We start from the raw sequence: 12,480 nt of genomic DNA, 5'->3' as shown, positions 1-12,480 counted from the left end.
AAGACAGAGGCAGCATTGGGAATAAGTCACCATTTTATTCATTTCCTTCAAAGCATTGAGGCAGTTGGAAAAGACTTATGAAATTCACATTTCACAAGTTGATAAATATGTTGTGCAATCTAGGTAGAAAATCTGTTCCCTGTGATCTGGAAATGTGATCCCTTAATCCCCCTTTATTTATTAATTGCAACAATCACTCTGCAAGTTGAAGTCATCTAAAAGTCAAAAAGTAACATTTCAGAGGAGTCCAACTACAGAGGGCAACAGTAAACATTGCTATGGGAGGTAGCAATAGTGGCTTTGGAATGGCTTAGTCGACCTCCTCGATGGTTGGGCCGGAGGATCCACCTCCTGGAGCAGCACCAGCTCCTGGGAAGCCACCGGGCATACCATCGGGCATTCCACCTGGCATGCCTCCAGCACTCTGGTACAGCTTGGTGATGATGGGGTTGCATACTTTCTCCAGCTCCTTCTGCTGGTGCTCAAACTCTTCCCTCTCAGCAGTCTGAAAGTTTTCAAACAGCAGATGCAAAGTCATTTTTGGGTTTGCTAATGCAAGATTAGAAAGTAATCAAATAGCCACACGACTGAACAAATGTCTCGACTGATGGAAATCTTACCTGGTTCTTGTCAAGCCAGCTGATGACTTCATTGCACTTGTCAAGGATCTTCTGCTTGTCCTCATCACTGATCTTGCCCTTCAGTTTCTCATCCTCAACAGTGGACTTCATGTTGAAGGCATAGGACTCCAGACCATTCTTGGCAGAAACCTTGTCGCGCTGCACATCATCTTCAGCCTTGTACTTCTCAGCCTCCTGCACCATGCGCTCAATGTCCTCCTTGCTGAGACGACCTGAAACATACTTACAGTTAACCTCTGAAGTGATCGGCAAAATCAGTACATTATATTTTAGTTGAGAAAAAGATTTACCCTTATCGTTGGTGATTGTGATTTTGTTCTCTTTGCCAGTGCTCTTGTCAACGGCTGAAACATTCATGATGCCGTTGGCATCAATGTCAAAGGTGACCTCAATCTGGGGAACACCACGAGGTGCAGGGGGGATTCCAGTAAGCTCAAACTTGCCCAGCAAGTTGTTATCCTTGGTCATTGCACGCTCACCCTCATAGACCTGAGCAGAGAGGAAATTAAAATAAGATAGCAATGTTAAAGGAGATCCAAGTGACTTTGGTGAGAAACTCATAGAACTACTTGGTACCCACCTGAATGAGCACACCAGGCTGGTTGTCTGAGTAAGTTGTGAAAGTCTGTGTCTGTTTGGTTGGGATGGTGGTGTTACGCTTAATGAGGACAGTCATGACTCCGCCAGCTGTCTCAATTCCAAGGGACAGAGGAGTGACATCGAGCAGCAGCAGGTCCTGAACGTTTTCAGACTTGTCACCGGAGAGAATGGCAGCCTGGACAGCTGAAACAAAAGGGTGAAAAAAAAAAAAAATAAGAACCTTGGGCAACTTGAGAAGGTCAAATATCAGTGACCAGTCGCTCAGACATCCAAGGAAGGTACTTGGGCCATCTTTGATTTTTCAACCTCTGGTGGAAACCGCAAATGGTTCGGAATAAACTTCATCATAGCGAAGGAACAGAAAGAATAAAACTCAAATAGCTCACCTGCTCCATAGGCAACAGCCTCATCGGGGTTGATGCTCTTGTTGAGCTCCTTGCCATTGAAGTAGTCTTGGAGCAGCTTCTGGATTTTGGGAATGCGAGTGGAGCCACCAACCAGGACAATGTCATGGATCTGAGCCTTGTCCATCTTGGCGTCACGAAGGGACTTCTCAACTGGGTCCAGGGTGCCACGGAAGAGGTCTGCATTGAGCTCCTCAAAACGGGCCCTGGTGATGGAGGTATAGAAATCGATGCCCTCATAGAGGGAGTCAATCTCAATACTGGCCTGAGTGCTGGAGGACAGGGTACGCTTGGCCCTCTCGCAGGCGGTGCGGAGACGGCGAACAGCTCTCTTGTTGTCACTGATGTCCTTCTTGTGCTTGCGCTTGAACTCTGTGATGAAGTGGTTCACCATGCGGTTGTCAAAGTCTTCTCCACCCAAGTGAGTGTCTCCAGCAGTAGATTTTACCTCAAAGATGCCATCCTCAATAGTGAGGATAGACACATCGAAGGTGCCACCACCAAGATCGAAAATGAGGACATTCCTCTCAGCACCAACCTGAAGAGACAAATAAAAGCATAAGTATCTGCACATCCATCAATGAGTTGTACAAAACTCAGACTGAAACGTCGCTCAGACATCCAAGGAAGGTACTTGCACCATCTTTGGTTTTTCAACCTCTGGTGGAAACTGCAAATGGCTAGGAATAAACTTCATCATAGCGAAACTAAAGCCAAAAAGAACTGAACGAGATCACCAGTTCATAAAGCTACTTTAACACGCATGTTTAAACTAACCTTTTTGTCCAGACCGTAAGCAATAGCAGCAGCAGTTGGTTCATTGATGATACGCAGAACATTCAAGCCAGAGATGGTTCCAGCATCCTTGGTGGCCTGTCGCTGAGAGTCGTTGAAGTAGGCAGGCACTGTGATGACAGCGTTGGAAACAGTCTGCAAGAAATGTGTAAATTAAACTAATTGCCACGCGGGGTGAAAAGCAATATTAACATTTCAACTAAAGCATAGTGCATGTCGCTCAGACATCCAAGGAAGGTACTTGCACCATCTTTGGTTTTTCAACCTCTGGTGGAAACTGCAAATGGCTAGGAATAAACTTCATCATAGCGAAGCACATCAAGTTAAAGGGGAGTTCAATAGAGCTACTTGACAGCTGAATGATCACTCACCTTTCCCAGGTAGGCCTCAGCAATTTCCTTCATCTTGGTAAGGACCATAGAGGAAATCTCCTCAGGGTAGAAAGACTTGGTCTCACCCTTGTATTCAACCTGAACCTTGGGACGGGTATTGTCGTTGATGACATTAAAAGGCCAGTGCTTCATGTCAGACTGAACAACGCCATCATCAAACCTGCGGCCGATCAGACGCTTGGCATCTATTGAGGACAAGAAATGGGGACATTTTTAGGTTATGTAGAGGTATGGGAAAAAAAAAAAAAAAAAAAATTCAATCTTGTACAACATCTTGGCAAATATTTCGCTCAGACATCCAAGGAAGGTGCTTGGGCCATCTTTGGTTTTTCAACCTCTGGTGGAAACTGCAAATGGCTAGGAATAAACTTCATCATAGCGAATACATTTTTGGAATTATTTTTTTTTTTTAAATGACTACTTACCAAAGACTGTGTTGGTGGGGTTCATAGCAACCTGGTTTTTCGCAGCATCTCCAATCAATCTCTCTGTATCTGTGAAAGCTACATAACTTGGAGTGGTCCTGTTTCCTTGGTCATTAGCAATGATTTCAACTTTTCCATGTTGGAAGACACCTACACAGGAGTAGGTGGTCCCGAGATCAATACCAACAGCTGGTCCCTTGGACATTGTGTCTGGAAATTAAATAAATAAAAATTAATTAAGAGTTAAAGAAAGAGAACGTGATCCAGGCCTTATCGATTATTATACTGCTGTGAAACCACATAAAGACCAAGCCCAGGCCAGGAGCATATGCGGATATGACTCAGACCACGTGGTTTGAGCTTCTGGAACAGTCTATGGTCGATTACTGAATTAAGGATAACATCGATCGAAATATGTTCTAAATGCAGTTTCAAACAAATTGTCATTGTACTAAAAAAAACAAAAGAAACGTGTACATTTAAAGAAAGACGGTATTATAATCGGTACTGTGAGACCATGTAAATCTAAGCAAAGATTAAGGTCGGTTGAGGCGCGTGATAAGATTACACGAGGCGCCAGTTGCGGTTTAAATTTAACGTATTGTTCTCTCAAGTATTTAACTTGTAGTAACTTTAAAGTCTGAAAGATTCATTTACTTGATTTTTTCTTCGAAAATGAACAAAACTGAGAACTAAAAAGCAGACTAGGCAAGGGAAACCACATTTGATATGCTACTCAAAAGGAAACCACTTTTAATATGCTACTCAACCGTATTAAATACAGTAAACAATATTGTATTTGTTTCATTGATCATATTGATCATTATTAATGGTTCAGAATATCTGAAAAATGTTCGATACAAAATGTTTAAAATAGGCTAAATTCTGCTCATTAAATTGTATTTAATAACAAAACACGGGTAACGCAACGCAAGCAGAGAAGTGGGTTTTAATTTTAAGATTAGAAATGCTATATAATCGATAAAGACAGAACAAAGACCTTACCAAGCTGGAAAAACCGAGATGAGTGAAGATGCCGGTTGGAGAGCTGGAATGGCGACAAACTGCCTCGCCTTGCTTCGATAAGAGAACGGTCGAATGTTCTGGAACAGCATATATTGCCGGTAGCTGAGCCAATGAGATTTCAGATAACTGGACTTCAATCGTATGCACCAATGCAAAATCGCAATGCTACGTGTAGCCACGCCCATTAAGGAAGAACCAAGGATAAACTGGTAAGAAAAAAATCCACACCATCCCCCTCAGGTTTGCCGCAACCGCTGTCAATGCGGAACAGTTTGTCCTGCCGTACAAATGAACGAAGAAATGCGACGATGGCACAGCTAAACACAAATGTTTGACAAAGGAAAAGGCATCACTTAATAGATTACGCGAAGATAAGCACATAAATACATTTAAACTGTGCCAAATATAGCTCAAATATCTAAATGACCTTGGTTTGGATCAGTATGTCTTGTCTACTAAAGTATATTAATTATTAACGTTACATATTATACCATTTGTAATAGAGATCGAGTAGATTATATGTGGTTTTTGTTTTGTTTTGAAGATAGCACATGTTGCTAATACTCTGCTCCACTGTGCATCATGTACGAGGAGCTGAACACACAACGCCGACTGAAATCTGAGGGCTTTGGGGCAGAGTGTCAAATATTTATTTATTTCATTTATTTTGTTATCGAGAAAAAGTATACGAATTAAACGAAACGATTAAAGGAAAGAAAAGGAAATCGAAATCAGTGGAAATAAACTATTGCACAATAGCCCAGTAGGTGGCGATAAGAATGAACAATTCAAAATAATCACCAAAAAATGAGGAAGTGTCCACACAACGTGGTCATGGAGTTCATTAAATGCCGAAAAGTCACATGCTAGGCGCTAAAAAATCCTAATATTTAATGAGTATATGCTTTTTTTTTTAGCCTAAAACTATACTGAAGAGTAAATTACATCAAAAAGTGAACCAGTTTTAAGCATATAGAGGCATATTTATTACATTCTAGAAGATTCACCAAGCATAGCACCCACATGTTACATAAAATAGAGTTTTATTTCATAAAAAACAAAACAGTTTCATAGAAAAGACACTGACTTTAAACAGGGACTTTGATAACAGGGAAAGCAGCAGCCATTTCAGGTTAAAAAACACATTTTAATATATTCTAATGATGAAATGTCATGCAGTCTATTCCAGTTTTGTCATGGGAACGGTTCAAAGCTATTAAACTGTAAACAACGCATTATAATAAAACATTTCTTTACATTCAGTATAAAAATATTGTTAACCAGCAACAATGTAAACACAGAACAGCTAACAGTATATACAAAAGCCTATATTCATCATCATTTATTTTTCCTGAAAGAGACTAAGTGAGCACCATTGTTCGTAACAGAACTGCAAAATCAGTTCAGTCTCTTATGAGGATTCAGATACAGCTGAATTTTCCTCTAAAGTTCAGTCTCCTTGACACAAGCTCCGTCAAGTTTGTTACAAGCTGTTCTTGAACTGTCTTGTGTTTCAGTGATGACATCTACTGTAGCTACTGAATTTTCTGTTTTCTGTGGCGTTTCTTCCACTCTGTATTCTGTGAAATTTGAGTTCCAAAAGCCTAGAAATGAGAATGAAATATTAGTAGTTTGTAAAGACACAAAAGCTTAAGTGTTTTATCTACCAGATTTGATGGTTTAAGTGGTTATACCTTGTCTTCTCCTCTCGTGGGACTGCTTTTCTTCATGACTGGATTTTGATTTGCTGCTTTCCACAGACTGCTCTGATTCTTCATTCTCTGTTATAAAATCAGATTAAAATGAACAATTGTATCCAAAATTAAACCCTAGAATAAAAATTAAGCTTGAATTAAAGTATAAATATGTAAATAATCTTATATTACCTTTCTTCCAGGCTATATGTGCCCTTCGCAGTCTGATCACAAAGAAGATGACAACAATAAGTAAAGCTATAATAAGGGATGTGACCAGCAGGATCAGCAGTGGTGAGCTTTCCTGATGATTGATTTGTTTGTCGTTGTCCCCTATGCCAAAACCTGCAAATACACAAAGTAATATAATTATCATCAAATAATCATCTTAGGATAGCATCACAAAGCCATAAGAATCATTAATAACATCCTTAATGTCCTTTACATGTTGCTTTGATTTTAATTTGGACTTGCAATTGGCAGTCATTTATGCGAGAACAAAATCGAAATTTTGTTTTGCTAACTTGTTGGTACCAAAAAAGCATTTTATTTTTAATGAGCTTCACACCTTGTGAGTTGGTGCCATTTTTGGTCAGGTATCCTTCAGTTGAATTGGACTCCGAAGAGTTTATGTTCTGTGCTGAAATACAAAGATAGATTTGATCAATTTCACAACATAAAATAAGCAGGAATGAGTGGTATATTATGTTCAATATATCATGAAATAAATTTAATAACACTTACTTGTCAAGTTTATATCTGTTGCTGTAGAATGTTCATCTACTGAAAGAGATCACAAAGCAAATAAATTAATCACAAAGCACAAACACTAAAATTGATTCATACAAAACACACATCAACATTTAGATGAAATTGAAATATTGTTAATAAGTGTTTTATCATGCAAAATGCATATTTACCTTGTCTGTGGTTTGAGGTAGTGCCGTCTCCTGTTGGGAGTACTTCAGTATTTTCTGACGACAATTCCATGTGTGCTGTGATCAGATGAAGTAGTTATTAATCAGTTTTGAGGTATCAAATTTAAAAATCAAAAAGAAAAGAAGATAAGCAGACTGCCTAGAAGTGACTATGTGCAGTATGCAAGAGCTACCAGTAGGTGGAGGCAGAGAGTCACAAGGAGCAGAAGCTATTTCCATTCTGTGGTTTTATGTGAAGCCCTCACACAGAAGGGGGTTTTGCTTTTATTTTTAAGTGGGCTGTATTTAAAGTATTCTGTCGTGCACTTTCTCTTTTGACATCCCTAATTTATGAAGTGTAATTGTGACGCCATATATTTCATTACTTTCCAAACACATATGAAATCATTGTTTAATTTGGGGGCAGTTGTGCCGAGAATCGGACTTGTAACAAGGTTGTACCGGCAGGAAATGTAGGTGGGGGGAGTGAATGAACAACACTCTCTTCCACTCTCATTATCCACAACTGAGGTGGCCTTCAGCAAGGCACCTAACCCCCAATCGCTCCCCGGGCGGTGCAGTAAAAAACAGCTGCCAACTGCTCCGTGTGTGTGTGTGTTCAAATTCTGGATTTGGGACACCATACTTGGCTACACGTCACAGCACTTTCACTTTAAAAAAAAAATAAAAATAAACACTCACCTGTACTGCTAATGGCAGGAGAAGAAGTGGCTGTGGTCATTGTCTCAGTTTTTAGCTCATCTCTAGTACTGGAATACCTTGATGTGGAGGCCGTAACAGCTATATGAAAACACAATAAAAACATTCAATTACTCAGACTGTTTGACTGTTTACTTAAAAGAATCTGTTATATTAAGTATGTGTTATACTATATATGTTTAGCGTGTCTTTTCTGTATAGGGAACATAGCCTGTTTTATTCAGAGAAATAGCTGACTTCCCTGACATCATGTGACTGATCACTCTAATGAAGACCACACATTCACTTAAATAGGAAACTACCCAATACTCCAAAGTGTAGATGAACTTTCCTTGTGCAGCACAGCCAGACAAAATCCCCTTATCTTTCAGTTCTCTTTTCTAATAATGGCTAATGGCATCTATGGCAAAATGCTCCTGTTTATTGGTCACATGTTTGGGAAATCAGTGATGGTGGTGAGGTGTGCGCAAATATGGTGGAACTGATTATATTATAAACTTGTTTTATGTACCATTTGTGGTACTTACAGTGATTTTCAATGATGATAAAGTCCATCACTTGTTTTGGAAGGTCTTTGTGTTTTGCCAAGCACATCACCGTTGCTTCCCTGATATGAGTTTTGATTGTTAAGATGCTAACCGCCATTGACCTGTTGGATCTTCCCTCCCGCAAGGTATTGGGTAGAGCTGTTAGGGCAAAACAGGGCATATATATATTCAGTAATCTGTGATTTTTTTACTGTTTTATTCAAATAGTCTGAGAAACACTCTCAATTTACTGTTGATGTACTATTGGTCACATTTATCCTTAGCTGACCTGCTTCAGAATATTGCGGTTCCTCTATTTTCACGAGGTATTAGTAGTTTCACAGTGTGAAATGTCAGAAGCCATGGGAATTTATTTGTCAATATATCTGTTTCACAGTATGTCTGTGGGTGTTATTTTGTAATGTCTCTTATGCTCACCAAGCCTGCATTCTAATATGATGATTCGGTGCTCAAGAAACTATTTCTTATTATTATCAATGTTGAAAACAGCTGTGCTGCTCAGTATTTTTTTGGAAACTGTGATAAACTTTTTCATGATTCTTTAATGAATAGAAAGTTCGGAAGAACAAAATTTATTTGAAATAGAAATCTTTAGTACCATTTTAAATGTCTTTACTGTCACTTTATATATATATATATATATATATATATATATATATATATATATATACACACACACACACACACACACATAATACTGGTCAAAAGTTTGGAAACTCTGTGCCCCCCTAACTGTCTGCCCACTCAGACACTTCTCGTAACTTACCTTCAATTTCAACGCCACTGATTCGCCAAGAGAGTTCAGGTGGGTTGCCATTCGCTGTCACTGAACATTTGAGGATTGTTTTATCTTCAAACTCAGCCATATCGATTTTTGGGGTTGCTGTGACCAGATCAAAAAGAGTCTCATTTCATATTCCATTATTCATTAGCAAATCATTTTAGTCATATTTCATGCATGCTTTTCAGAAAAGATGAGTGATAAAATATTTATATTTACCCAAAACTTTTACTTTGAATCTTTTTGAAGCAACTCTATCTTCATACATTAGACATCTGTAAGTCCCTTCATCGTCGAAGGTAACGTTGGACAGGAGTAATGTATATTCAGAGTTGTTTAAAGTAAAAATGCTGCTCCTTGAATCTCGTAGACCTGTAAGAGAACATGAAAATAATGTTTAATGTTTATGAAATACAACAAAGAGGACATGTAAATGTATTTTAAATGTGTTTTTCAATGGTTTTCATACAATATACAGTGTTCTTGCCCTCACCTTTGACGTTGTTGAAGAACATAACATGTCCTCTTGGATTTCTCCACTCCATGAATGCTCTCTCACTGAAATTTTTTCGAGGACATTTCAGTACCAGTGTGTCTCCTTCTGCCACTGTGAGAAACTTCTCTGCCAAACATTCTCTTATGCCTGTTTAGAAAGAAGAAATGTATGTCAGAATCATCAAGTTTTAACAAAGCGAAGACATCGATCAATGCTAAATACAGTCAAAAGGGTGGGCTAGTATAATGGAAGAACAGTAGGTTGATAAGGGGGGCAGATAAGACCGCAGACACCCTACGCTTTGCTCTGACTCATTTGACTGTTCTCAGTGCTCTCATGAGCTGAGGCTGAAAGTGAGAAGGGGCTACACTGTGCATTATAGAAAAAGTGACTGCTGTAAGTGGTCTTTTATTTGCTTGTGTGGTTGCAGCGAGAGAAAACTTGCCACTGTGACACATAAAAGCGACATGCTAGCGCTGGAACAGGAAACAGTGGTGTTAAACGTTACTCACAGAGGTGTAAACATAAAACATAAAGTTCTAAATCAAGCTACACGGGGGTGTGATTTTTTTAGTCATATGTAAAAGTGACCATAATGTGCCTTTGTATGTAGGAGTTACAGTACCATAAAAGTCTTTACTGATATATTGTAATGTTTTTGAAAGAAGTCTCTTATGCTCACCAAGTCTGCTATCTAATATGCTGATTTGGTGCTCAAGAAACAATTTCTTATTATTATCAATGTTGAAAACAGCTGTGCTGCTCAGTAGTTTTGTGGAAACTGCGATAAACTTTTTCAAGATTCTTTAATGATTAATTTGATTCAGTATTTCTTTTATTCACCTTTGAATTTAAATCCTTTTAATAATGTAACTTAATTATAATTTTTAAATATGTGCAATATATTCACTGATACTGTCTTTGAATATTTAGGTCCATTACTTAAAAGCTTCATGTCCACTGCTTTGTTAGTACCGTATTTAAGATTTTAGAATATTTTCCTACAACCACAAGGTGAGAAAACTAAAGTTATATCATTCAACACATTCTGTAATAAACTAAATGAGTTGCACAAAATGTTAAAATCATCTAAAAATCAATGCCATTATACAATAAAACACTGAGAGCACTGACATGCATCGGACAACGTAACATACCCAAACTATACTCCTGCAAACTACCTGCAGGTAACAGGTATACATTCACAAACCAGTCAACCACAACGCCACTTTTTCAGAGATATAGATACGGAGTCAGAGATATAGCCTATACCTTTGTAAGTAAAAAATGGATTTGTCTTACCTCCTACGATGAACATAAGAATGTGAATAACAAAGACTGTTTTGATCTCCATACTGCTCGCTCTTGAACTCTGAAGCTCACTTCCTCTGCATAGTCTCTTTTTAAAGAGAGCCGCTTCCGTGACATCATGAAATGTCATGGTCTTTCCCCTGAGCGAATTTATGTGTGTAGTTTCAGGGGCATTTCGGCCAGCAGTTGGTTCTCATTTAGCAAATTCACTTGCCACCTTTTGACCTATTGAGTTCTCATCTCTCATCTCATCTTATCTCGACATATTAAATTCTGACTTTCTGACTAAAATCTTTCTACTTAATTTCATAGTATATGAATGTTCAAATATAATATAATATAATATAATATAATATATAAATGTTCAAAAGTTTGGGGTCAGTAATATTGTTTTTAAAGAAATTTTTACTTTTATGCTTTTACTTAGCAAGAACACATTTAATTAAACTTGCAGAAACATTTAAAATGAGACAAAAGATTTCTATTTCAAATAAATGCTGTTCTTTTAGTCTTTCTATTCATCAAAAAATCCCGAAATAAATGTATCACAGTTAAATATATTAAGCAGAACAACTGTTTTCAACATTGATGATAATAATAAGAAATGTTATTTGAGCACCAAATCAGCATATTAGAATGATTTCTGAAGGATCATGTGACACTGAAGACTGGAGTAATGATGATGAAAAGCTGTAAAGTCAGCTTTGCCATCACATTAAAAAAAAAAAAAAAAAAAACATTTTAAAATATATTAAAATTATTTTAAATTGTAGTCTTTCACAGTATCACTAACCCCAAACTTTTGAACAGTAGTGTAGCATAATATAATATAGCTGCGAGCAGCAATTATCGGGGTTCAATCGCTTTAAGGACTTTAAGCATGCGTTAAAAAGGTATTATGTTTTATTTAGCAAGCATGATGTAACCACTTAGATCATAGATGGAAAAGACCATTTACAGCTAGTCTTGCGTAGCTGGACCTTCAGACTGACGGCAGAAGGTCTGGACTTTCATTGTGCCAAGGACCACCCAAGAGGACATTTGACTGACATTTAGCGCAACCAATCACAGTTCGTTTTGGTCCGCGTCATGTTTAGGGGCATGAAAGTCTAATGTCGATGTCCCTACAATAACAGACCGGTGTGCATCAAATAAATTTGTTTATATTTCTTTTAAATTTTGTTTAAATTAGTTGTGCAACAGTGGAGCCGCGAACTTCACATACTTTTTAAAATCCAGTGTTTAGTTGATCCTGGTAATCATTAATTGTCACAACAATGGCGTTCTTCTTCCTCGAGGGGCTTTGGCGTCACAGCATTTGTTTCCAGTCGGACCATTAAAGGATTAGTTCACTTTCAAATTCACGTTTTAACCATAAATGCTCATCTTGAACTAGCTCTCTTCTTCTTCTCTATTAGAATTCTGGCAGTGTAGACACTGCTAAGTGTATTACTGCCCTCCACAGGTCAAAGTTTGAACTAAATAGTCATATACAATATGCTAGTGCAAGTATATAACAGTTAGTTCAAACTTTGACCTGTGGAGGGCAGTAATACACTTAGCAGTGTCTACACTGCTGGAATTCCAATAGAGAAGAAGAGAGCTAGTTCAAGATGAGCATTTACTGTTAAAACTTTTTTTTTTTAAAGATTTTTTTTTTTTTTTTAGAAAATGAGCAATGGTTTTCTCGATTCCTCGTCTGGGATCATGTAGAACATTTTGAAGCTGCA

The 12,480-nt window shown here is 38.0% G+C and overlaps 2 protein-coding genes and 3 non-coding genes across 7 annotated transcripts; all 5 read right to left on the bottom strand.

Moving 5' to 3' along the window:
• Positions 1 to 15: 15 nt before the first annotated feature.
• Positions 16 to 4,418, bottom strand: hspa8 (heat shock protein 8). Its single transcript, XM_048180726.1, has 9 exons — positions 4,263 to 4,418; positions 3,258 to 3,467; positions 2,812 to 3,017; positions 2,423 to 2,575; positions 1,628 to 2,183; positions 1,222 to 1,424; positions 932 to 1,130; positions 621 to 853; positions 16 to 505 (listed from the first exon to the last, which is right to left on the bottom strand). Exons 2-9 carry the CDS (start codon positions 3,460 to 3,462, stop codon positions 311 to 313), a joined length of 1,950 nt encoding a protein of 649 aa, XP_048036683.1. The 5' UTR covers positions 3,463 to 3,467; positions 4,263 to 4,418; the 3' UTR covers positions 16 to 310.
• Positions 2,255 to 2,350, bottom strand: LOC125263860. The gene has a single exon (XR_007183929.1). It is a non-coding gene; the product is annotated as a small nucleolar RNA SNORD14 (small nucleolar RNA).
• On the bottom strand, positions 2,657 to 2,752 carry LOC125263859. The gene has a single exon (XR_007183928.1). It is a non-coding gene; the product is annotated as a small nucleolar RNA SNORD14 (small nucleolar RNA).
• On the bottom strand, positions 3,119 to 3,214 carry LOC125263861. The gene has a single exon (XR_007183930.1). It is a non-coding gene; the product is annotated as a small nucleolar RNA SNORD14 (small nucleolar RNA).
• An 891-nt stretch (positions 4,419 to 5,309) lies between the features above and the next one.
• Positions 5,310 to 10,882, bottom strand: LOC125262171 (cytotoxic and regulatory T-cell molecule). Of its 3 annotated transcripts, none has more exons than XM_048180727.1 (12): positions 10,742 to 10,882; positions 9,437 to 9,586; positions 9,163 to 9,315; positions 8,929 to 9,045; positions 8,142 to 8,300; positions 7,597 to 7,695; positions 6,898 to 6,972; positions 6,722 to 6,760; positions 6,546 to 6,617; positions 6,170 to 6,322; positions 5,978 to 6,064; positions 5,310 to 5,887 (listed from the first exon to the last, which is right to left on the bottom strand). In XM_048180727.1, exons 1-12 carry the CDS (start codon positions 10,878 to 10,880, stop codon positions 5,727 to 5,729), a joined length of 1,404 nt encoding a protein of 467 aa, XP_048036684.1. In that variant the 5' UTR covers positions 10,881 to 10,882; the 3' UTR covers positions 5,310 to 5,726. The 3 variants fall into 3 exon arrangements, with proteins under 3 accessions (XP_048036684.1, XP_048036685.1, XP_048036686.1); XM_048180728.1 differs by having other exon boundaries at positions 6,722 to 6,757; XM_048180729.1 differs by lacking the exon at positions 8,142 to 8,300.
• Positions 10,883 to 12,480: the final 1,598 nt, after the last annotated feature.

Source organism: Megalobrama amblycephala, linkage group LG2 (genome assembly GCF_018812025.1).
Source record: "Megalobrama amblycephala isolate DHTTF-2021 linkage group LG2, ASM1881202v1, whole genome shotgun sequence".
NCBI lineage: Eukaryota > Metazoa > Chordata > Actinopteri > Cypriniformes > Xenocyprididae > Megalobrama > Megalobrama amblycephala.
Note: the sequence above shows the minus strand (reverse complement) of the source record. Positions and strands in the feature narration are given on the sequence as shown.